Below are 26643 nucleotides of genomic sequence, written 5' to 3'. Positions count from 1 at the left end.
ACACTCCCTTGCATGCTCTCGTAAGCGGTGCTACAGGTGGAATAAGAGCTGCTTACAAGAAGCTGTAACTCTTGTTGAGCTAGTGCTTGGTGACAAAAAGGTGCACCCATATAATTCCAAACCACCCACCCCACCCTTACAAAATTTTCCTTCTATACTTTCTAGTGAAAATTTCATTTCTCTCACACCCAAACAAGATGGAACCTTAGAAAAATCTACTTTATTTTTCTTATCGCAGAAAATTAGTTAAAAAAAGATAGGCTTTGAACTGTTTTACCTGTCCTATTAGGTGCATGCCACAATCACAACACTGAAGAATTCACTCCACCTATATTTTGCACAAGATTTTATTGAAGTAGAAAAACTGACATGAACATTGCAGCCTGCCAAGGATTGAATAGATACATAATGCAAGACATCAGAACCTGCCATGCATTTATTTATCCGTAAGGGCAGCATATGATATTATTTGCAACAATATCAAACCCCAAGTACCCATAGATGAGATATATATATATATATATATATATAGTAGTCTTTTTGCAGCACAAAGGCTCCTGGAGAACACGAAATGCAGTTTCCAGTAACTACAAATCATAGGCGTCAACGTCGAGATTTCTGAAACCATACATCAACCAATAATGATCATTCTCATAATATAAAACCTCTTAAGAACTGCTGGAACAAATACAAACTCAACTCCATTAAATTGACTCCATTATCAAAACAATGCATAAACTTCAGTATCTTGTTACTTTGTAACCAATGTAACTCTCAATAGGCAGCAGTTGGGGCTGCCATAGGTGCAGATCGAAATCTTCAATTACCATATATATCAACCTCATCCCTCTGTAGGAGTGATCAGAAGCAAGTTCTTCTCAACGCCAGAGCCATGCTGTCACAAATTCTCCTAAAATAGAACAGGTTCTTATAAAACTGAAATAACAGTTACCATCCACCAGACTGACTAAAACCTCGTTAGAAGAGGCACTCGAAAAATAATAGCCACCATATGCAAGTTTGGTCAGTAAAACCCCACCATGTAGTGCCCATTTAGTAACCTTTATTAATACACCTGTACATTTTCACCAGCCGGACCAGCTGCATAGTTAGCAGAACCATCAATAACTGCAACATCGGGTGGGTTTGGCTCACCATAGCCTTGAGAATTGAAGTTCGAACTTCCCACCGTATCTGAGTTTGTGAAGCTAGAGTCCCCACCATTGAATCCAGGAAGACCTCGTGGGATGTTCCCTCGAGAATGACTGTTCGGCGGCCGCAGATCTTTCTCCCCATGCGCAAAATGACATTTGTCACCAAACCTGCAACCCTCAGGAGTGTTGTACCTGTTGCAAAGCTTTGTTTTGTAGCCACTAACCATGCCAGTTGGGTCCCCCATGGGCCCCATCTGTTTCCTCTGAGAAGCAGTAGCTGAAGCAGCTGAGAGAGATACTACAGGACTTAGACCCAACGAACTGAGACCCCCTGGTATATAGTGCAGGAAGTGGCAAGATTCACCAAATGGGCAACCTGAAGTACTGTCAGAAGACATGAAAATGGTAAATACAAAGCCTTTAACAACAAAACAGAGAAGGAAACAACTTTGGTCTACATGGGACGGTCTACTTTGGAGAATCAGCCCACCACCAGGATATATACTTAATGAGTTCCAAAAGTTTCAACTACAAAACTGCCCCAATCAGATCACTGTACTCGTTGAATCCATGCTGTTTCCCTGAACTGTATATTATTATATGGAATCTGAAAGAATGCAACAGACCAAATGGTCGACTTTATCCAATAGTAAATTTTCTTGGATTGGGGGGAAGGTTAGGTGGGACCATTAACAGGAGGATCCAAAGAATGTGAATGAAATCCATGTGTGACAACGAGCTTTAACATCTACAGTTAAGGTCCTCAAGAGAACCTATTGTTTCCACCTCCTGTAATATAGACCTTCACTAAACAAGAAAGAAAATTGGTAATTCGGATGCAATCGTGGATAAAGGTGGTTTATCAGGTTCATGTTTTTAACCAATTCCTTTAAGATAGAGAGATAAGCCCTTTGATTTCACAGAGATTAACAATCCCGGTCATATGAAATATGTATTCAACATTCCTCCCCTTGTATACCTGAGGCCTCAGCTGCAGCAATTTTTCACTTCCATGTCATCGGAAGCTGATGTGAGAGTGAAACTGCTGCCATGATAGCACTGCCAGACCTGAAAGACAAAATACTGGTCTGGTTCAAGAACTTTAAAGCTCAGCTATCGTTCTCCTTTTCAGCCATTTATCTATGGGGAATGTTCAAGAGAGTCCATTTTGAATAATAAAGATCTGTATTAGAAATGATGACCAACTACAGAATAGGAAAGAGCAAACCTGAAGAATTTCATGCAGGGTTTTGGCCTTCCCCCAGAAGAAATGCCAGGTGGTCCCACATCTCGGCCATCTGCAACAACAAATTAATTATAAGGTAACTTGAAATAGCCAAAGAAGCTTGAAGAACAATCGAATTTCTCATTGCACCATCCATAAGGGGTACATATTCATCGTCGATATAAACATTCTAAAAGTAGACCATTATAAGCAATACATCAAATGTCACACGACAGAGGCTAAATTGAAAAGTTATAAATATGATTTGACCTGGCCTGAGGAAAGACGAAAAGACTTGACTATTAGTTTTCCAGAGATTATGTTCAAATTATGAGCCACCAGAAAGGCATCACTTTTTTTTTTTGGGTGTTTGGGGGTGGGGGGGGGGGGGGGCGGGGGTGAGCAAAAGGAAATAAACACCAGTGATATTTGATATATGGCTTATTCAAGGAAACGGTCAGAGGCTATGTTCAAATTATCACTTTTCTTATCCTTGTGAAGCCCAAAACCCCTAATCTCACTATGCAAAATCATGAGAAAAAGTTCTCCACAATACCAGTGTACTGACATCCTCTCCCATGGGTTTTTTTTATTATTCTATTCCCTACCCAACCATGTGGGCCCTTGTAGATTATAATGTTCCCTGCGCCGCCAGTGGTGTGACGTGGGAGATTTCCCCCCAACTCTGGCATCGTGGGAACCCTTCCCCAAATCATATCTACTATTCTCAACTGTGAAGTCTTTTATGTTATGGCCCATATAGGATGCTAACTTTGGCTAAAATCTTACTGACAAGATTGGCAGGGGCCATATATAAGATGGATCAATAAGGGCTGGAATGGGATCATTCCTGAAATGTTCTAGGAACGATCCCAAACAAGCCCTAAATTTCTGATAATTGGTGAACTTTACCATGTATAACCAGCAGTTGCGGTATATAATTTTAAGTGTACAAAATTTCCCCAGAAGAAAATACAAAAGATAACCTCAAAACATCATCATATATAATTACAGTTAGCACACAAATGAATTATATTCTGAAACAGTATGATCAATAAATTGTAGCAACTTTATAGACAATTGCTGTCATGTAAATGCATCAGTACCAGTTAAATTATTTCCATTTGCTTATTATAATGAACAAGCTTCTGAAGACTTGACAAACAGGACACTGCCAACACGAATAATTCTAACCTAAAACTAAGTTGGACAAGTGAAAATATTGAACATGACAAAGCTATATACCGAGAATCCGAATGGAGATAACTTTAAGCCCAGCACCAAAGCTAAGAGTATGGAAACCATGACAACTAATTCCTCACCTAGTAAAATTACCCGAGGTGACCCCAAAAAAACGAAAAAGAGAGAGAACTTACCTTTTTGCATTACACAGAAAGAAGGTAACTAGTTGGTTACATTAATGACCTGACCACCGTACCCCTTGACATCCACACATTAGTCATTGAAGACGCCCCAACTATGTTATCAACGGACAATTTCAAATTGTCACAAAGGTAGCACTTTCAAATTGGAATTGCATACTGTCCAACACACATGAACACCACCAAACACAATCTGATCTCTGACCGAGTTTATCCATGATAATAGATCAAAAGGAAAAGAAAATTTTGAAAGGACCAGGAGAGAGGAGCTAAAAGAATCTAGTCAAATTGTAGAATAAACTTGATGAAGTTAGGCTTTATGCCAAGCAGAGGACTGGAGTACACGCTTACTTACAAAGCATATAATCAATTGGAGGTGATCGAATATTTAGACTCTCACTATGTTGGATACCTTGATAGTAGAAAGTCCACATTTGGATGTCTTTCTACTTGCGGGAGGAGCAATTTCTTGGAAGTCAAAAATAAAAGGCCTGTGTGTCTAATTCCACTATGCAACCAGAGTTTGTGCATGCTTGCTTTGAAGCCACATCTATGGCAATTTGATTGTGGAATTTTTTTCACAGGACGTCAAGTTGTTGACACCATTACGAAGCCGTTGAGACTGTACAATGTTGCCGTTGTATATTACTCAAAGAATGACAATCATTCAAGTAAAGCAAAGCATTTCGGAGTGCAATACAACTTTGTGAAGGAAGCTGTTTAGAAACAGGAAGTGTCTATTACACACATTAAGACAAGTCTGATGACAGTGGATCCTATGACCAAGGCATAAGTGCCTAAACACTTTATAGAAATCTAGTATCGGACATGGGTTTATATGAAGTTTAATAAAATGGTTATATATTAGACATTTTCACATCTTCAATAAAATGATCATATTTCAGTTGTTTCTGAATATTTCTTGCTTTAATCTTTATATGTACACTTTTGCTTTGATACAAGTAAGATATTATGTTGGACCATTAAGTTACATACTTTGTCTATTTCCTATTTATGCACCGGTCTAAATTAAGTTGCTAGTGTTTTGACTATGGAAGGGAGTATATCGTTACATAATGTATAACCGCCATGATTTACATTAGTAGTTTTGTTCAGACAAGGTATAATGATTGTGTCGGTGTGAAGTGACTGGGTTGTCTTTACTGCAATATGATGTTTAAATGCAAGACATGTTTGAGATTATCATTAAGTGGTCATATGGTTCAAGTGGGAGATTGTAGTAAATTAGTTTCCTAATTTGAGTGTCACATATGACCATAACTTGTTAGTCAAGTAGACAATAAGTTTCCTCATTATGATAGTTACTCGTTGGAATTAGTTTCCTAATTATGACAAGTTACTTGTTGACCAAGTATATCTCAAATCAATGGATTTAATTAATGAAGCCAAGTCTAAGCCAATAAGGAGATAGAGTTGGTTGCATTCCTTAATAATGCAGTCGGGCAATGGATTTAGAAATATCTTTTATTTACTTTCTTTTTTATCTTTTTTTACTTTCCCTTTTAGGGCTAGAACTAGTTTGGTAGTATTCTTAATTAAGTGAGATTTTTATTTCTTTTGGATTTAGATGCAAGTTTAATTTTGTTTCAGATTAGGAAGGTAGGTTCTTTTTGGTGTCTTTATAAACAACTGTGTAGTCCATTGTGGACAGATTTGAAGTTTTGAAGAATTGAAATTGGGTATGAAAACCATGGCTACCGTGAGCTGTTTTCCCCCCTCCCTGACTCTCTCTGAAATCCATTCCCCTACTTCCTTATTCCTTCATCTTAACTTTATTTTTTCCGGTTTTCTTTTCTTTCCCTATTCTGGGCGATACTTCCAGCCCTAGTATTGGGACTCGATAACTACAAATACCCACCAGACCAGTTCAAGATTTTTGGGACTCATTCCTACAATTGAAACGACTCACCATACACAGATCCAAGACCAAGTTTGGTCTCTACCGGAAGCTCTGACCAAAAGTTCAGATCTGATTTTGTACCTGAGATGGACTGAGTTGTAGAACAAATTAGATCCTGCTGGTGGAGTCTATCACTGCTGGTTGTCACGTGCATCCGATAGGGCTTGAGGTTTTTAACCTTGTCCTAAACTTGCAGATCCAGCAACTCTGTGGTGAGGGAGTTCTCTCCTCTGAAGGTCTACACTTGGTTACCATTTTGTGTTCTATCGTGAAGAAGAAGAAGAGGATTGGGTTTTGAAATTACAAGTAAGGACAGTAACTTAAATTTACAAATAAACCCCCTGTACTGAAAAGTGTGTTCTATTAGTTCCTCCCCACTTTATTAATTACAAAACACCCCCCTCTATAATTTTCCTATTTTTGTCGTCCCTATCACTTGTTATAATATCAGTAATGCACATGGTTGTTCTGAATTTACAATATTGCCCCTCAATCATTAAATTGAGATGTTTAGTCATCCTTGATGTTTAGTCATCCTTGTGGGCCCTAAGCGATCCAATTCCAATTTTTGGAACCTGGATCCGCATCACTTAATAGGAAGTACACACTACTAGTACTCTAGGTCCTCTCTCTGTCTCTACCTGTTGTCATACCAATGCCCATCACCAAGACACACTGAAGGAGATGAAGAGGGAGAAACCTTGAGATCCAAGTTTCCATTTCAGAGACTACGTGATGGCTCAAATTGATTCTCAACATATGGTGGTGAAGGGTATGTGATGCTTCTTATTTTATGTTTGTGATTCCTTAAAGCATAGGCAAGATCCAATTTGGTTGTGTGAACTGCCATGATCCTTTCCAATATAATAAGTCAAAGACCCATAAAGATGTGTGAGTAGGTCTATAACATATGTACTATGCATTATTTAACCTAATATGATCACATATATAAACACCTCCCTTTCCATTCTACATCATAGACATTAAATTACATGATTTTGTTGTAAAACCGCGGATCTGAGGGAATCGGATCACTTAGGGCCCACTTAATTAAGAAATAGCAATTTTACAACCAAATATCAAGAATAATAGCAGTTCTGTAAATAAGTAACAGAATGACAGTTTTGTAATTAACTAGAACTTAACCAAGGGAAGCAAAAAAAAATGACTTGAGTGGAGAGCAAACGTATGGCCAAGGACAAACTAGGAATTTAAACTAAAATAAGGACAAATCAGGTTAAACATAAGAGGTAGGGGCACTTTAGGAAATAGGTGAGAAAAGACTTAAGAAACTCACTTTAAGAGGTTGTCTTCAACCTCACGACATCCATCACAGGGGCGGTAGAACCAGGGAAACGAAAGGGAGAGAGAGCTCCTTTAACACTTCACGATTTGGCCTGAATTTCCAGACAAGGGCTACCAACCCTATGACCTCTTGATTCCGGCAGACAGGGACCTCAAACAGCAACAAGCGACGTGGACATCTGTACCAGCAACTCAGTTCAGCCCAAGGCCCAGAACCAGATCTGATTCTTGCCTTCGATTCTCACCGTAGGAATATCAACTGGAGCCAAAACTCGGGAGTTTCAGTCACCATCAGGTGGAGAACCACCACACAAAATCTCAAGAGGAAAGGAAGGGGATCAAAGAAGATCTGACCACTCCTCTCAAGCTGTATTGTCGCTAGTTGTAGGAACCGAACAGAAAAAAAGGTTGTAATAGATCGATGGGGAAGGGAGAAGAATATAGAAGAGATAAAGAGAGGAGAAATATCAGAAAAGAGTGATGGATGGAGTTGCAGGCCTATCGGCATCCATGGTTCAAAACTAAAAAAAACCTTAATCAATTTCATTCAATTCCAATTCTCAGTTGAGTTCAATAAATCTATTTAAAGACGGAAAACAGACCTACTTTCTTATTTGAAACAAATATTGCATCTAATTAAAATAGAGATAAAATCTCACTCAATTAAAAATCTACCATACTATTTCTAACTCTAACAAAAATGAAAGTAGATAAAAGATATTTCTAAATCCATCGCCCAACTGCATCACTCCAAAATGAACTCAGTCGAGTTCAAACGAAAGCCAATACATATATCGCAATACCATAAGAAAACCTCATCACAAAACTCTCTCTAGGTACAGCTTCCAATCACTTTAAGAACAGTTTTCTGACTGAGATATAATTCAGTCAATAACTTTAGAAAAATCTTATTTCATGTCTCCCCTTTCCCAAATCCAAATCAAGTCAAACCAATAAGGATAGTTAGAAGACTCATAAAAGTTGTTACAGTACAAAAAAAAACTAGCTTAAAATACCTTTTCTAGCTACGTTTGCTGTCAACTTCAATCTCGGGTTCAGATCATCCCCCTAACAATGACCAATCCGGGTGCATGAAACTATAGCAAATAAACTCAGGATTTAATGAAATTTGCAAGGGATCATCTACATATATGTACCCGTAATAATTATTTCAAACCATGAAACAATACCAAACTATGCTCAACAACATAAACAATCTCAGATTATTGTTCTGTCCAACCTAGGAGATACTATCAACATGCAAAAACCCTATCTTCTCTCTCATCACCTCTCAAATTCGAATTTGCATGATTTTAATCCATGATTTAATATTATAAAAACATACATACATACATACTCAGCCATGGAAAACTCAGAATATAACCTCAAGCACCCAAACCCTAGTCTACCCCCATGTAGCACATCAAAACTAATTAGAACAAGGTATAGTTCAACATACCCCTTATAAAAATGTTCTTGCTCAACAAAATATATGAAAACTCTTCAGAGAGTCCTTGAAGATCATGTATAAAATAAACCTCCAATAACCATGATGGTCTCTCTCCTTGCATAATTTTGGGCTCAGGATTTCCCCCCAATCGTGAGAGATAAATCCCCCCTTCTCTTTATTTGTCCCTTAATCTTCCTTCTCTCCTTTGTTCTCTTTCCTTAATTTTCTTATTTATTTTAAACTTGTATCCACTAATTCCCTCATTTTCTTTCATTGACCCAACCTTCACCTAGTCCACATTCATTGCATCTATTGACTAGCACATGCTTTCCCTTTTTGCTCCCCAAATCCTTCCTTTCTAGCTAAATCTCCAAATATCTTCACTAATGATTTTGGTGACAGGGTGAGGTTGTCATTAAATCCTTCCTTACTAGAAAGAAAATTCATATTTCAAAATTTAAAAGACAAAGTTATCCACCTCATCTAAGAAATTGGCATGTAGGAAAAAAAAAATATATCATTTCTATTGTGGAGATGGATAAAGTGGAGAGGTGCATCTGGAGTGTTGTGCGATCAACGTATTCCTCTCAAGCTTAAAGGGAAGTTCTACAGAACTGTCGTAAGACCGGCTATGTTGTATGGGGCAGAATACTGGGCAGTCAAGAAGCGTAACATGGATAAGTTGAGTGTTGCAGAGAAGCGGATGCGGAGAAGGATGTACAGCAAAACTATGAGATAAAGTGAGAAATGACAGGGTTAGAGTTGAGTTGGGGGTGGCCCGATTCAAGACAAGCTTCAAGAATGTCGCTTAAAATGGTATACTCAATGGCTCTAACACACAACTTCGAATTGTTAAGAGGTGAAATTCTTGGATTTCTAAAAGACAGACCACTGCGAAAGCATTTTGCCAAGGATGTTTTCAATAACCAATTGTCTTGGTGGTGGACATAACACACGTGAGTTGCAATTGGTTTGGTTGTGGTTGTGGGCTTTATGCTTTTGCATTGAACTGCAATTCATAGATACCTCTGGCTCGAGTTATGGGGTTCTTTTCTAGTTTTCAACGCGGAGTTGTGTGTTCGAGTTGTTACTTTCGTGCTTAGCAAGGTTGTTAAGAATTCGTTCTCATTTCTCCTTTTATAAAAGTAGGTTGGGTGATGGATTGTCTTGGTGGTGGACGTAATGCATGTAGGATGCTTTGACTTGAGCGATCTATATGGTACTTCAATTAGACTGCCAGTACCTTATTATAGTTTGTCATTATCAGACTATGGCTGATTTGTAGTGTGCGTCAGGTTGACAGCTGGCACTTGTTATAATTAGCCATAACCCGTCAATCTTTTTGCATGGATCCTTGCTCTTGTCCTTGGTTGGAATTCCATGTAGCCGACTCCAAATTAAGTTGGGATAAGGTTTTGTAAGTTGTTGTTTTTAACTCAATGGTGTAGGCTTGCTTTGTTTGTATGAGGTACAAGGTTCAATTCCCCCGCATCTCCATAATAGATGGACTTATATTTTTCCTACATGCCAATTTCCCAGATTAGGTGAACAACTTTCTTGTTTTCTTAATTTTGAAATTTGAATTTTCTTCAAAGTAAGTAGGGATTTAAGGACAACCTCACCCTACCCCCCAAAATCCTTAGTGAAGATATTGGAGATTTAACTAGAAAGGAAAGAATTGGGGAGCAAAGAGGGAAAACATGTGCTAGTAATTAGATGCAACGAATGTGTACATGGGGGTTAGATCAATGAAAGAAAATGAGGGAATTAGTATAGGCAAGTTTTCAAAAAATAAATAAATAAATAAGGAAAGAGAGCAAAGGAGAGAAAAAATAGAAAGTTGAATTTTTTTTTTTTTTTGGTAGAAAAGTGAGTAGCAAACAAATAAGGAGAAGGGGGAAAAGGAGAAGAGCAAGAGCATACCTTCATAGCTGCTAGAGGTTTATTTATACATCTTCAAAGACTCTCAAAATAATTTTAATATATTTTATTGAGCAAAAAATGCATACAAGAGGTATGCTAAACTATACCTCGTTCTAATTAGTTTTGATGTGCTATGAAGGTAGACTAGGGTTTTGATGCTTAAGGTTATAATCCGAGTTTTCCATGACTTAATACTTGTATTTTTCATAGTTTTATAAGTATATTTATGTTTTCATAAAATTAAATCATGTTTTAACAAGAGGCAAAATTACAATTTGAGAGGGAGGGAGAGAGAATATAGGGTTTTTGCATGTGGACCGTATTTTCTGGGTGGAACAGAACAAAAGTTTTGAGATTTTTCATGTTGTTGATCGTAACTAGGGATTGTTTATGGTCTGAAATAATTATTGAGTACATATGTGTGTAGATGATCTCTTATAAATTTTATTAACTTCTGAATTTATTTGTTATAGTAATAAATTCGTGCACACATACCGATTATTGTCGGGGTGATGATATGAACCCGAGATTGAATTTGAGAGCAAAGGGAGTTGAAAAAGGTATTTGAGCTAGATTTGTATTATACCAACTTTGAGTCTTCTAACTATCCACGCTTGTTTGACCTGATTTGATTTCAAGGAAGAGAGATTATTTTTCTAAGTAAATGTTGATTTAGGGAGAATATGACTTATGTCTCTAACTTGACACAAGCCTCTCTTTTTATAATGAAATGGAACCCTAAAAGGGACTTAAGGAGCCATTTGATTATAATCATAAATTACCCCTAAAACCCATTATGACAACATCCCCCTCAAGTTGGTGAATGGATATCACTCATGCCCAACTTACACAAAATAGAATAAAAAACTTTACTACTAAGTCTTTTTATAAGAATATCTACTAATTGATCTTCACTTCACAAAAGGAATGCATATGAGGCCTTGCTCCAACTTCTCCATGATAAAATGTCTGTCAATCTCAACATGTTTGGTGTGATCATGTCAGACTGGATTATGTGCAATACTAATGGCTGACATATTGTTACAATATAACAGCATTGGCAACCAAATAGACATACCCACGTCTTGAAGAAGACCAAGAAGCCAAAGCAACTCACAAATACCATGTGTCATTACTCGGAACTCAACTTCTGCATCAGACCTAACCACAACTAACGACTTCTTACTATGCCATGTAACGAGGTTGCCACCAACAAATGTACCATAGTCAGTAGTGGAACAACGATTATTTGGATAACCTTCCCAATAGGCATCAGAATACTCCTCAACCCTCATGTGATCAAAAGGGGAGAATAAGATGCCATTCCTTGGAGCCATCTTCAAGTAACAAAGAATACGGAACACAATTTCCATATGAGAAGAGTAAGGATCATGCATATACTGACACAAGGCTAATTGCATGAGCTATGTCTGATCGAGTGTGAGATACATAGATGAGTCTTCTAACCAGCCTTTGATATCGACCCTTATCAACCGGTTCACCTTCATTGTTTTTTAGATGAGAGTTTGCGTCAATTAATGTATTTGAACGCTTACACCCTAACATGCCTACCTCAGAGAGAAGGTTCAAGGTATATTTTCATTGATAAAGAACAATACCCTTGGTAGACCGTGCAACCTCAATCCTAAGAAAGTACTTTAGCGCGTCCCAAGGTCTTTAATCCCAAACATTTTACCAAAATAAGCCTTGAGCTTAGAGATCTCAATTGTATCATTGCCCATAACAATGTCATCCACATAAACGATTAGGATAGTAACCGGGTCACCCACCATTTTAATGAGAAGGGTCTGATCAGTATTACTTTAAGTGAAGCCAATAGCTATCATAGCCTTGTGGAGCCGACCAAACCATGCCTTGGGAGACTACTTTAATCCATACATAGCTCTTTTCAATTTGCACGCTTTGCCCTGGGTTTCCAAACTGAAGTAGCCTAGTGGAACATCCATATACACTTCCTCCGTCAACTCACCATAAAGAAATGCATTCTTTATGTCCAGTTGTTATAACTCCCAACCAAGGTTTACTACACAGAGATAATACCTATGACTGTGTTCATATTAGCAACAGGGGCAAAAGTCTCCTGGTAGTCAATCCCATATGTCTGAGTGAAGCCCTTGGCAACCAGCCTTGCTTTGTACATGTCTGTAGTCCCATCATTATTTTGTTTAATTGTACACCCATTTGCAGCCAAGTGGTCGCTTCTATAATGGAATAGTAACTAAGTCCCATGTGCCATTTTTGTGAAGAGCCCTCATCTCCTCATTCGTTGCATCCTTCCATCTAGGCTCTGCAATTACCTCCTGCCAAGTCTGAGGAACGGAAAAAGAAGACAAAAGAATGATAGAAGGGAGATAGAATATTATAGGATACAACATTTGAAATAGGATGTTGAGTGCAAGCCCTAATACCTTTTCTATAGGCAATAGGAACATCAAGAGATTGATCAAAAGTAAAGGGGAAAAAAGATACCGGGGAGAACAGAATCAGGATCAAAGTCAACTATGGAGCAATGGTAGTGTCAGTTCTCCTTTTCTTGCGAGAAAACATATGTAACTCATGATCAAGAACCTGTAAGTTCTGTTGAACTAGTGCCCCCCTTGTATGGAATTTTCTTGAGACCCAGTCACACCAGTGTCCTTTTCTCACTCATCCTCTTGCCCTCACACCAATGTCATCATTTCCTCCCTTATCTATCAGAATGAGTGAAGGGCCATTAAATGAAGGAATCAAGGGAACCTCTTCACTTCTAAGAGACTCCCCTTGAAAAGGTGAGTAGTATGCCTCAGTCTCACGGAAAATCACATTCATAGAAACAAAGAATCATCTGGAAGGATGGTGATAACACTTATAACCTTTCTGAGTAGGAGAATATCCTAGAAAAATGCACCTGAGACCCCCATGGTCGAGCTTACCAAGCACATGATGATTTCAGAAAAAGCCGACCGAGCCAAACACCTTAGGAGGAAGAACAAAGCTACCTGAACCCCACAAAGTATCTCCACAGGACACTTGAACCCCAGTATGTGTGATGGCATCCTATTTATAAGGTAGGTAGTAATAAGGACCGCCTCTAATGCAGGAGTAGATTACAAGTAACTCACTCCGCAGTGTATAACCCCAAACAATACAAATAGGAGTAAGAAACAAAGAAATAATACCATCAAATAAATCCCTAAGGATACAATACCCATATAGGAACAAAACCAACCCAAAACCCAACCCGATTGGAGAAAGACCTGTTATAGAGCTGGAGAGTGAGAGGTGCGGCCAGGGCTGTAGGAGTCCGATTAAGTTGCACTCTTAGGCGTAGATAGTCCCTAGGGAGGGTACAAAAACCCCCAAAGTTGAAAGGATTCTGACGGTTGGTTGTGAAGTTACAAGCTTTCTTGATTTTCTAACCTAGGAGCAAAAACTGAGAAGAACCTTCAAGAACAGCAGCTGAATGCTTCCAACAGTGACTAGGTAAGGATCGTGGGACCCTTATGAGGCCTGGAATACCCGATTGAAGACCTGGCTAAACAGAGTATAGAAGAGAGAAAGAGAGGAGATTGATCTCTCTCCTATTCCCACTAGAATTGCTGATCGGTTCTGATTTCTAGAGACTTTTATCAAAATCTGAACTATACCTCTTGAATGTTACAGCAAATAAAATAAAAAAAGAAGAATAAAACATAGGGGGGTTGAGAAGGGTGAAAGAAAATAAAGAAAGTGGCTATCTTAGCCTGGGCTTCTCACCCACAGCTATTTCAGCTGCTCTAAGTATTTAGTTGCAAACTTTCTTTCATAAATGCAAACTTTCTTTCATTCAAATTTGTCCAATAATGGTACATATGCCTCCCTATTTATAGAGGGGAAGTTTACAATCATACTAATACTAGGAGCTAGTTTCCCAATAGGACTAGACACTCCTACTACAACTAAGAATCCAAAATAGGACTAGGACTTGACTTTATGACTCCAACATGGAGTATGACTAACTAACTAATAGTCCATATAGGACTTTACAACCAACTAATAGCCTAATGGGCCTTTATTAAATTAAATAGCAACTAATTAAACTAATGAATAAAATCCCGTTTTCCTACCTTCTACCCATATTTTAGGCCCATTAAAGTGGGCCATTTCAAAGAAAACCCATGAGATCAAAGGCCCAACACATACATAACACAACTCAAAGCTTATTTGCAATAAAATAAGCCCAAGTGACTTATCTACATCAACTCGCCCTCTCTTAGAAAAAATTCGTTCTCGAATTGTGTAAAGTGTGAGGGTGATTATATCATGGTGCACGTCCCTCTTCAAGCCATAGAAAAATTCAGGTAGCTCTTTGATAATAAAAATGTAGTCTAGAATGTGAAGGGGTCGATCTTCAAGATACTTTAATGGGATGACGAACTCCACATGCTCAACTTCAACATCTTTGGATGTATCCATAGGGTCATCTACATATGCACATTTGATCTCTTCTAACTTCAATGCAACATAAAGTTCTTTTGGTTCATTTATCTGGTGGTTCCCAACAGGTTCCATTGATGGTTCAAACACAACTTCATTCTTGAACTCCTTAGGATCTTTCTCTTGGCTATTCACAATCATCACAATTGTAGTGTCAAGTTCCTCAGTCTCAACTTCCTTGTCCATTGTGGCAACCTTGTTGCTTTCGACTTCTCCCACATGAGTCTCGATGGAAACATCAATGACTAGTTTTTCCTCAACAATAGGAATGGCTGAAAAAATTTTAACACAAACCTCAACTTTTGACTCTAGTTTACTAGTCAGAGGTGTCTTCTCTTGTTGCTCTTTTGCAATAGAGGCCGATGATTCCTTCATGCTATTGTCAAGTGTGGGTGGCTTTTGGACATCTGGTGGAAGTACATGTTTTGTTCATGCTCAGATAGGTACATGCCTGCCAACTCATACTGTATCTCGTCCCACGTTCTAGGTTTACATCTTGAGCTTGAAGTTGCCTTTCACGGACTCTCCATTGCATCCGTACACAATCATTCATCTGGGAACACGCATATTGGCATTTTTGTGTCTCTGTTAAGTTGTAGTTGTCAAAGTACATGTCCAATTCACGCATCCATTCAAGGAATTCCCCATGAAAATAACGTGGTTGATCATTAGATTGGGCAGTAGTAGAGGTATTATGATGGGAATCCTGTGGAGGGAAGAGCCTTCTTTGAAAATATACAGGGAGGTATTGTGTCACTAACTGGTACTTCATCTCTTCCCAAGTCCTAGGCTCATGTCCTCGAACTCGGAGTCACTTTCCATGGACTCTCCTCCAATCTCTAGCATGACCAATCAACCGGAAGCAAACAACTTGAAGCTTTTGTGTCTCTGTCAAGTTATAGTAGTCAAAATATTCCTCCAGAGAAGCTAACCAATCAAGGATGTAGAATGTATCCCTTTGTCCAGTGAAGTAACAAACTGATGGAACCATCTTCGGTAAGGCCCTGATAGATTGTTTGGAGCTTTCTTCAACCGTAGCTCTGATACCACTTAATGCAAGAGTAGATTACAAGTAACTAACTCCGCAGTTTATAACCCCAAAAAATACAAATAGGAGTGAGAAACAAAGAAATAATACCATCAAATAAATCCTTAAGGATACAATACCCATATAGGAACAAAACCAGCCTAAAACCTAACCCGATAGAAGAGAGAAAGACCTGTTACAGAGCTGGAGAGAGAGAGGTGCGGCCAAGGCTGTAAGAGTCCGATTGAGTTGCACTCTTGGACGTAGATAGTCCCTAGGGAGGATACAAAAACCCCCAAAGTTGAGAGGATTCTGACGGCTGGTTGTGAAGTTACAAGCTTTCTTGATTTTCTGACCTAAGAGAGAAAACTGAGAAGAGCCTTCAACAACAGCAGTTAAATACTTCCAACAATGACTAGGTAAGGATCGTGGGACCCTTATGAGGCCTGTAATACCCTGATTGAAGACCTAGCTGAACAGAGTATAGAAGAGAGAAAGAGAGGAGATCGATCTCTCTCCTATTCCCACTAGGATTGCTGATTGGTTCTGATTTCTGGAGACTTTTATCAAAATCTGAACTATACCTCTTGAATGTCACAACAAATAAAATAAAAAAGAAGAATAAAACAGATGAGGGGTTGAGAAGGGTGAAAGAGAGAATAAAGTGGCTATCTCAGTCTGGGCTTCTCACCCACAACTATCTCAGCTGCTCTAAGCATTTAGTTGCAAACTTTCTTTCATTCAAATCTGTCCAATAATGGTACATATGCCTCCCTATTTATAGAGGGAAAGTTTACAATCATACTAATACTAGGAGCTAGTTTCCCAATAGGACTAGACACTCTTACTACATCTAGGAGCTAGTTTCTCAATAGGACTAGACACTCCTACTACAACTAAGAATTCAAAATAGGACTAGGACTTGACTTTATGACTCCAACATGGAATAGGACTAACTAACTAATAGTCCATATAGAACTTTACAACCAACTAATAGCCTAATGGGCCTTTTATTAAATTAAACAGCAACTAATTAAACTAATGAATAAAATCCCGTTTTCCTACCTTCTACCCATATTTTAGGCTCATTAAAGTGACCCATTTCAAAGAAAACCCATGGGATCAAAGGCCCAACACATACATAACACAACCCAAGACTTATTTGTAATAAAATAAGCCCAAGTGACTTATCTACATCAGCCTCACTCCAATATATGGCAAGAACATGCATCTCAAACATAAGGGAACGGGCTACCTCCAACAGATGTCTGTTCTTACACTCTGCACCCCATTCTATTCAGGTGTAACCACACAACTGGTTTGATGAATGATCCCATAGTCCACAAGGTAGAACTAAAAGGATCCCTCCATGTATTCCCTACCATTGTCAGTTCTCAAGATCTTGACCTTTGCATCATCCTGAGTTGAACCGTACAGTGGAACTCCTTGAAGCATTTAAATACCTCACTTATAATGCAAGAAATAGACCAAAATAAGACAAGTATGACAATTTTATAAATGTAACAAACTAGTGATACCCAGAAACAGATACAAGCGGTAAGGCCCCAAACATCAAAACGAATCAAAGAGAAAGGAACAATACTTATATTATCATATAGATAGGATAAACATTCCGAGTTTGCTTAGCAAAAACACAAGCATCACAATTAAACTGGTTTTGAGTCAATGTTTAACTAAAGTAGGAAATATTCTATATAAAGTTCCCCATTGGGGTATCCTAAACAACGATGTCAACCATGGAGCTCTGAAAGGGCCAACTCTGAAGATGTATGATGAGCCTGTGTAGATCCACTATCCAAGTAATAGAGACCACCACTCATTCTACCACTGCCAACCGTTACCCGGTTACCCCCATCAAGAAGTCCTGAACACAAGTGAGTGGGAAAGAAAGTGACTTTACAGTTCAAATCTTTAATAATACTACCAACAGACAACAAATTAGTAGAAAACTGAAGAACATGTAAAACAAAGGAAACGGACAAGGAGGGTGAGCAATTAATGGAACCTATTCCAGCAATAGGAGATAGAGAACCATCAACTACTCAAACCTTGGGTTTACCTGAGGATGGACAGACAATCTGTAGAAAAGAAAGTGAGTAGTCTTGTGATCGGTAGCCCTAGAGTTAATAATCCAATTCTAGTAAGGGATTGATGCACAAAGACCACCAAATGTAATTCTTGACTGAGCAGAGTGTGGCGCAGAAGTGGCTGGTAGAGAGGAAGAAGCAGAGGAGGATCCCGACTGAGTCATCATCCAACAAAGCATAGAAATCTTCTCCTCGGGTAAAGTCGTTCAGCAAGCCAACGGGCTAAAGGTTAATCCATGGCATCTTTTACGCCTTACTCTCCACCTCAATGTCATCATTCTAATAGACCTGTGATACCAAAGGCTGTCCTTCAGTGCTTCATGTGCAAAGGGTACGAACATGTCTCTGCTCAATGTCCCAACCATTTGGTAGCTTATATCAACAATGATTCTTTTATACCTCTTCCTCCAAAAGAGCAATAGAGTCTTGAGACAATTTGTTTGGAGGCAAAGTGTAACCCTGGTGAAAGTCAACGGCAATGACAGTGATGGGGAGGGACAACCTTGTATGTAAGTTCTTCATCCTGTTTTGACCACTCACAAGGTTTTTTACGAGGAAGATTGGTGCCATGACAGTACCTTCTAGACCAGAGTGAAGTGCAACGACCAATTATGCAATTATGTAATAAAGGCAACTCCACTAATGCCATATTTGAAGATGTTATTTGCAAGCTAGGATCGAAGACAAAATCACATCCCAATGCCTACAAGGTTGCGTGGGTGAACAACACCAATGTTAAGATTACTAATAAGTGTTTGCTCACATACTCAATTGGTGGTTCCGAGGATACAATCTGAAGGTATGTCACATTCTTTTTTTGACAACTATGATTATTTGATAAGAAGGTACAACATTGTGGCTATAAGAACACTTCTTCCTTCAAGCATGGTGGACACAGGATGAAGCTTTTTTCCTCGAAGGACTTCCAAACCATCAAGCTCAGCAGACCGCAGGATCATTTCTCCTCCAACAAGTAGACTCTATTGGTATCCTTGGTCCCCATCCAAACTTGATGGAGTCAAGTTCTTAGAGTTGATGAAGTCGTGTTAGCATGGTTAGACCGGAAAGACCCACTATTTGGTCCATAGGGGTTTGGTAGATATTTATTTATTTTTATTGGCATTTATATGTAATCTTTTATTTATTTATTTTGGTAGGGAGTTGGATACATAAGGATTTGCTTAAGATCAGTTCCATATTGAGTTGGGTTTCTTATATATATAAGTATATATAGATAGATATAGATATGTGTGTGTGTGTGTGTGTGTGTGTGTGTGTGTGTGAGCACATACAAGGGCTGACCTTGGTGCAATGGTAAGGTTGCTGCATTGTGACCAAATGACCACAAGTTCGAGTTAGGAAACTAGAAACAACCTCTCTGCGGAGCGGGGCAAGGCTGCATACATTATTACCCTCAAGTCTTCACACATCAACATTGGATGTTGAGTTAACTCTGGAGGATAAAGGTTTACTCATTTAGAGCAATGAGCAACAACCATCACGAACGGATATTGGCCAGTCTATATGATATTAAAAATATAAATACAAGTTTGCTATAAAGAATCCAAATGAGCCAAGGTTAGTAAAATGGCTTTGAAAAATTGGACGCCAGAAGGTTGTTCAGTAAGAGAAGCATGTTATAGATACGTGACCAAATTGGAGCAATAAGATTAGTTACATGTCCCCCAAAAAAGGCATCAGTAAACTAACAATAATGAGAAGGGCCATAATAGATTGAATTGTGGTATACACCCAGCAGAAATATCACTGTATGGAAAGATTTTGTCCTATAGAGTTTAGTAGATTAGAACACGCATACTATATGGACCATGCCAAAACAAAAAATTCATCAATACTGTCTATGGTTTCTATTCCCCATGCACCAGAAGGGCTTCCTGCAAGTTCCCCACTGAACGGAAACAATCTCCAACGCCTGAGGTCCCAAATTGAGTAAAAATAAATTATCTTTCGCATCAACAAGCACCAAAATTAACATCAAGTGCCCTTATCAGTAACAGTTAAAATTCCAAAAAACCACCATCCGACTAATCTGGAAATTTGAATTTAGCGCTCAAATAATCCACCATAAAATAAAATAAACAATAACAGTAACTAATATCAAAGACATATCAGATAAAATTTATTCATTGTAGAAATGAAAGGGTTGAAAATATCTACCAGCTGTAACGTGCCGAAATCTACAGTTCGATCCAAAAGGGCAACCTTCAGGTGTATTGAACCGCCTGCATTCGAGATCCCCACCTCCATTACTTTGCTGGTAGAAGCCCCAGTCTTGTTGCTCCGAACCTCTAGGGTTTACTCCAAATCCACCGTTTTCAAAACGGGATCTTTTAGGATAAGGTTCCATGAATAGATCTCGAAGGAATATACAACGAGTCTAGATCGGATTCTCGATTCCCGGAAAAAAATTGAGGGAATCAAGATCTTTTTTACTTCGTTGGTTTCTAGGGTTTGGAGATGGTCCTTCGACAACAGCGGTTACAAGCTACCAGCAACCGAGCTGGGGTAAATGAACACGGGAGATATCGGATAATGATAATGAGCAGGGTTATACTGCCATTGCAGTTGAGTGAGACGAAAACGAAAAGAAAAAATCGGTTAAAGCCACGTCCAGTATTTATTTTTAGGGAAATAGAACGCTGGCTGCCCGGCTGCTTTTTTTTTTTTTTTTTTTTTTTTCTTTGTTTTACCAAATACTCTGGTATTCATGTCCATGTAGCCCACATTTGTGCCTAGTTTTCTTTGATGAAAATCGGATTTTTTGACTTGACTCGCCTTTCATAAAATTCTAATAATTTGGTTTGATCGAACCTAAATAAATGAATATTTTTTTTAAGGGATGAAGAATGTTAGTCTTATTGCCTCGACGCCAACACTTGGGTCAATAAAAAAAATACATACGGGTATCACCTAGGAGAGCAATGGTATCATTTCATAACACCCTGTGAGAGAGCATAAAGGAATGCGATGAAATAGTTTTTTTTGTTATTTTTTAAAACAAATTAAATATGTATAAATTAATTTTTAAAAAATCAAATGATACACATTGAAGGAAAAAATTGAAAGAATCACGTATCATTGAATTTTGAGTTTATGCCATTGCAAACATGTTCAATAATATAAGCTAGAATTTTGAGTTTATGCCATTACAAACATGTTCATTGATAGTATTTTAAAAAATGACTAAACTTGACGAATTTATGATGATTTGAGTACGAAGACCTAGTTTTATTTGACTAGAACGATTCGCTACTAAATCTTGCCACATTTTAACACTCGTCAAGTCTACATGACTCTTTACTAGATTTTCTAAAATTTTGACTCGACTCGAGTGACTTGGTTGAGTCCAAACCCTAATTTTTCAATTATGATTTTATCAATTGACAACATTTTTTTTTTTAATTCATAGGGAAAATGCCTCCACCACATGGGATTTATTGGAAAAATAAATAAATAGACTCCATCTTTCAGAAGGCCAAAGTCAACAATGAACAAAGGTGGCTGAATCCATCAAACCTTGGAAACATCAAAAAACAGAACCCATTAAAAAAAGCAACCAATTACGACGAATATAATTCACTATTATCCTAATGGCCCAATCCGGACTTTCACCAAACCCATTAAAAAAAGCAACCAATTACTTGAGTCATAGAACAGACGCAACCGATTAACACCCAATTAAGCTCTTGGCCAACAACGAGCCATTCTTAACGTCCTCATCCTCAACCAAAGGTAGCAGAGAAACTACAACTAGCTTTCCAATTGACAGCAATAAATCCCTTCCTATAGCCATAATCGAAAATGATGACCCCTCTACTTCCAACTGAAGAACCAGCTTTCCATGCGCCATCCGCGTGAATAATGAAGTGGTCACCAGAAATGCTAGGTGTAGAAATGCACATCTAAAATGGTGTAAAAAATAATGAAAAAACATTAACAAATAATGCACACGTATTTTCAAAATTCGGTAAGATTGTTTACGTCCTTGGTGAGATGAGATAATTATTTCATTATCAATGGAAAATAAGGGTACGGCACTCTTCCTCACACCTCTCTTATATTGTTTACATAGAAAGAGAAACTTGTTACAAATCTATAATGAAAAACCCTAATACCAAAAAGTACTCAATTACCCTCAATAAACAAGTCATAAATGATTGTCGTTCTTTGAGAGCCTACACCAATACTCTCTGGATTAAACTATGATGGAATACAATACATCGTACCCCAACACTAAGTACCACATAAACAAGAACAACAAGAATTGAAGCAATAGTAGATACCTCTCTAACAACACCCAATCGGGCTTCATCAACAAGATGATTGAAAACCTATAAAGTATGTGAGAGCAATAAATAACTAAATAGGTATGGGCAAACACAAAAACAATTCCCAATCTTTCCATATATGCCATACTAGAGTTATCCACTTGGAAAAGTCCGTTTCAACTAAAGTTTAACATATAGGTAGGGAGCTAGAGGTCAACCAATCTTCAAAATTTAGGCTTATAATTTGTCAAATGACACAAATTAATGCTATATTGCTATCTATATTGATAAGAAGAAGAGGTAAATGCAGGCCTAAAATAACTATCAATGAAATAGAAATAAAGGATTTGCATATAGTAGGGTTCGATTATGGTATGATTGTGGATAAAGTAATGTGGATGACTATGACTCGTGTAACCAGCCCCTTGTAAGGAATGTTCCTATGATGCACTTTTGACTTATTATTTTACCTCATGTTACCTCCATTTACCACCATTTATTTTCAAATTTTTGTTTACTTTTATTATTTTTATTTTCTTTATATCGTATCAGATCCATCTAGCCATCCCCATTTAGTTAGGATAAGGTTATGATTATTTTTGTATGGAAAACATTCGCTCATTATTTGTTTTGGAAAATCATCCATGATACCATTAATGGAAAGGAAAATGCTATGTGATATATACAAAAGCATATCCAAACATTTTTAGTTCATCTTTGTATGTGTAAATGGAGGTAAAAAAATTATTCATTATTATATCAATGACTGTTTTTAGATAACAATTTTTTCCTTTTATTAAGACTTTGAATAAGAATCAGGACAACTTTCCTCACTTATTTTGGACAAAAATTTGATATTTTATATGTATGTAGTTAAAGGTATTGACTGATACTGCACGATATTATCACTAGCTACCTATCAGATACCATATTAATGGATGATACAGATCAGCGGTAAAACTGTAACAAAAAAAAAAAAAAAAACTAAATTTCTGTAGAATATTGGGCCAAAATTGTTTGATATCGTACGAATCATATCAGTGTCGTACCGGTTCACGGGATGACCGATACCCGTTACATGCCCATCATCTTATCAGACCCAATCGTAAAAAGCCATTTTAAGACTTTCCGATATTAAAATAGGGCTATGATCGTCATTTAACAAAAGTGGAGTTGCTAGTTTTGACTTTTTATGCAACATAAGGCTATAATTGTCATCGAAGATCAATCATTAATATAATAATTTGAACGAGATCTTCTGCAATCTTCTCATCTGAGGCGGCGCAGGGTAAAATAAATGCGGGTGGTCTCCACTTTTAAGAAAAGGTAGAAATAGCTGTGCGATCCTGCGCACGTCCACCGAGCACGCTTCACTGTCTCCAATGTGGATAAGCCTCAGATTTCAATAAAACTACAAAAATGCCATTATGCTTGTCCTAAAATAAAGATTTTTAAGGCCATGTTTGGGTGTTAAGAAAAGAAAAAAATTATTCAATTATACAAAGTTAATGTGAAACTGCTTTTTTTATTCTGATCAGGCGGTGAAGATGGACCGCTGGACACGATGAATCATGGCTCGGAGGACTTGATCAGTCAGTGTACTTTGTTATGTTTGAACACAGTAGTATAGATCCCACTAATCCCAACTTTTGTTTTGCTTTGCTCTTTTTTCCCACTTTAACCGAAAAAACAAACCTTTTCTCCACTCATGTGGGGTTGGGTTTTATGTTTTTTCTTTGGTGCCATGTAGGGTTGGTTTAGGGTGACCCACTTGGGTTCCATTGATCCAAAAGTGAGTATAAGACTATGCAAACGACAACATCATGCCAAAGAAATTATTCAACCTTTTTGTTAATATGAAAATCATTACTCTTATAAATTATAAAAAAAGAGAGTGTATATTTTGTGGCGGGAGGTTCTTTCCACGACGTATATGTGCAATTTTGGGCATTGGAGAATGAGTATGGTATGGAAATCTATCAGAAAAGGCATATAGGTGCTACAATGTTTTGGGTGGGGGAAATGACCTCGCATGTATAGCTTTAACTCATATTTTATGAGAGAAAAAATGTTGTCAGTTGTAGCCTGTGTTTGGTAGCTAAGAGAATAAAAGAAAAGAATAAAATACAAAAATTGTACTATTTTTTTGGTTTCAGAAATTCTCATTGTGTTTGAGAGGTCCTGAACCAAGAGAAAATTATTTTTTGAATTTCAAAATTCATTTTGGGAATAGTAAAATTTTCTTTTGTTGCCAAAACAAAAACTTGCTGTTGGTTTTGAAGTTCATGCATTTAGTCCTATTTTCGTTTTATATGAAGACAATGATGAAGCCCTAATCCCAAAAGAAGTGTCAAAAGACTAGAATAACCTTGTCAAGATTTATCTTTATAATGAACCCCATTAGGGGGTGGATAGTGCAGAGTCCTAACTCGTAAGGGATCAATATGCAATAGAAATTGATGCCATATCTTTTTCTTTTTCAGTTAACATCTCATATTTGGTTTCAAGTTTTTAAAACATTGATCATTATTATATACTTCTATAAAAAAAAAAAAATCATTATTATATACAAAGCATAATGTTTGTTTAACTCTTATGTTATGTTTAACTCCATCCCCACGAGGCGACTAAACGTCCTTTGCCAATGCTTGCATCATGCATGATCCATGTGGTCGCGTCTATAATAATAATGTAATTAATAAAGGTTTTTTTGTGAATAAGATTGATTTATTAATAAGACCAAAATAGTAATGGTAAATGTATTGGTTATGATATGTCTGAGATGCATTGTAATCGATCATAAGTTATTATTAGGAAAATTATCTTGTACCACCCCTATTTTCAAAATTTATATGAGAAACAAACCTAAATTTCTAAAAATATTCAGTGTATACCCTGTTTTGAAAAAATAATGAATCTTAAATCCATTCCGTTAGTTCACAAGCGTCAAGTGATGATGTGTCATTGTTGGTATTTTTTAAATAACAAGTTTACCCTTGAAGAGTAAACTTATTATTTTACATTGTTGTATAAGTATATATGGGTCAGAACACAATTCTTCTTGGTCCCGACATTCCGATTCCAGCGACGGAGATGGAGGAACTGATGGCGGAGCCTTAAGATTCCGGTTGTATTCCCTAATGTCTATCACAACGTCCGTCCTCCTTTATTCTGAAAAGGTCTCTTTCCAAATAGGATTCAGGTCTTTGTGTTTTACTTGGGTTCTCAGTCTCTGGTTCTCAAACTCCACCTCCACGAATGCCAACGATGAGCCTTCTCCATCCTTGGGCATCAAGTTACGGGCTCTAACAACTTCTACCACAAGCTTGTCTTTACTATTCATTTTGTTCCTCTATGCAGTAAAGGGTACAGAGGGAAGGAAACAAGGGAAGAGAGAAAAGAAGACAGAAGTTTTGTTGAGTTGGGGAAACATGATAACAGAAGAGGGTAGCAGAGAATACTAACCTATGGAAGGAAATGGAGGGAATAGAAATTGTGATTTGTTTGGGTTAACGTAATCTTTTGGTTCGAGGCTACCCTGTTGGACTGTTACGAGTCTTTGGAGGAACAGAGACCGAGAAAAGAAAGAAGGAAAGAGACTTGACCTTCGTAGCTCCTTCCCTCCTCTTTTCAGATTCTATCGTCGGGGCTTGGCAGTGTTAGATTAGAAGCCCTCTCACTCTCTCAGTGGTAGTTTGCAGTAATTGAAGGAACATATCTTGCCATGTCGGGTCCTGGGTTACTTGTCGAGCCTGATTGACACCATTTTGTTGGGTTCTTCATCAAACATGGTCCCAAGCTGTTAACGTTTAATTAACTTCAACACGACGTTAAAAATCTGTGTCCCTTCGATGCTTTCTTTTACCCTCCACCGCTAGCCCACTGCTATCCCCTGTAATGAAGGTTTCGAGGACAGCTGACGGATGTGGCCGATATGGGTTTAAGGGTGTTAGGGGAAAGGAATTATTATATTGCTTATTATTTAATATCTTATCAATAATGGTAAGATTGGTTTTGTGAGTGTTTGACTCCAAGTAGGAAATCTCTATGCTAAAGTTAGGTTTATCTACAATTCTAACTAATAGGGATTTTGGTTGAAGATATACATGGACTCTAAAAACCAAAGCAATATAGGATTCTAATTCTCTCATCTTTTATATAGTCATGCTCATCTCCCTCTCTTTGATGCACTAAATCTTTATACTAGTAATTGAGTAGGAATTAGGGTTTTGTGAAAACATTGACTATTGAGGAGGAGCTTGGACTCAAAGGGAATGCAAAGTTGTACATGTGGAAATGACTCACTACGAAAGGGCTAAGATCGCCTGAAGGCTTTGCACTTGTGGAGTTTCAGGTAATGATCTAAACCCTTCCATTAATAGT

General features: G+C 37.8%; 1 protein-coding gene across 1 annotated transcript; it reads right to left on the bottom strand.

Annotated features, from left to right (window-relative positions):
- Positions 1-562: 562 nt before the first annotated feature.
- LOC122063432 (zinc finger CCCH domain-containing protein 56-like) lies at positions 563-20657 on the bottom strand. The gene is made up of 3 exons (XM_042627140.1): positions 20150-20657; positions 2383-2452; positions 563-1538 (listed from the first exon to the last, which is right to left on the bottom strand). The coding sequence occupies exons 1-3, from the start codon at positions 20337-20339 to the stop codon at positions 1067-1069; spliced, it is 732 nt and encodes a 243-aa protein (XP_042483074.1). The 5' UTR covers positions 20340-20657; the 3' UTR covers positions 563-1066.
- Positions 20658-26643: the final 5986 nt, after the last annotated feature.

The sequence above is a fragment of the Macadamia integrifolia genome, unplaced genomic scaffold (assembly GCF_013358625.1).
Source record: "Macadamia integrifolia cultivar HAES 741 unplaced genomic scaffold, SCU_Mint_v3 scaffold1321, whole genome shotgun sequence".
Lineage (NCBI taxonomy): Eukaryota > Viridiplantae > Streptophyta > Magnoliopsida > Proteales > Proteaceae > Macadamia > Macadamia integrifolia.
The sequence above is the reverse complement of the archived record's forward strand: the minus strand, read 5'-3'. Positions and strand labels throughout refer to the sequence as shown.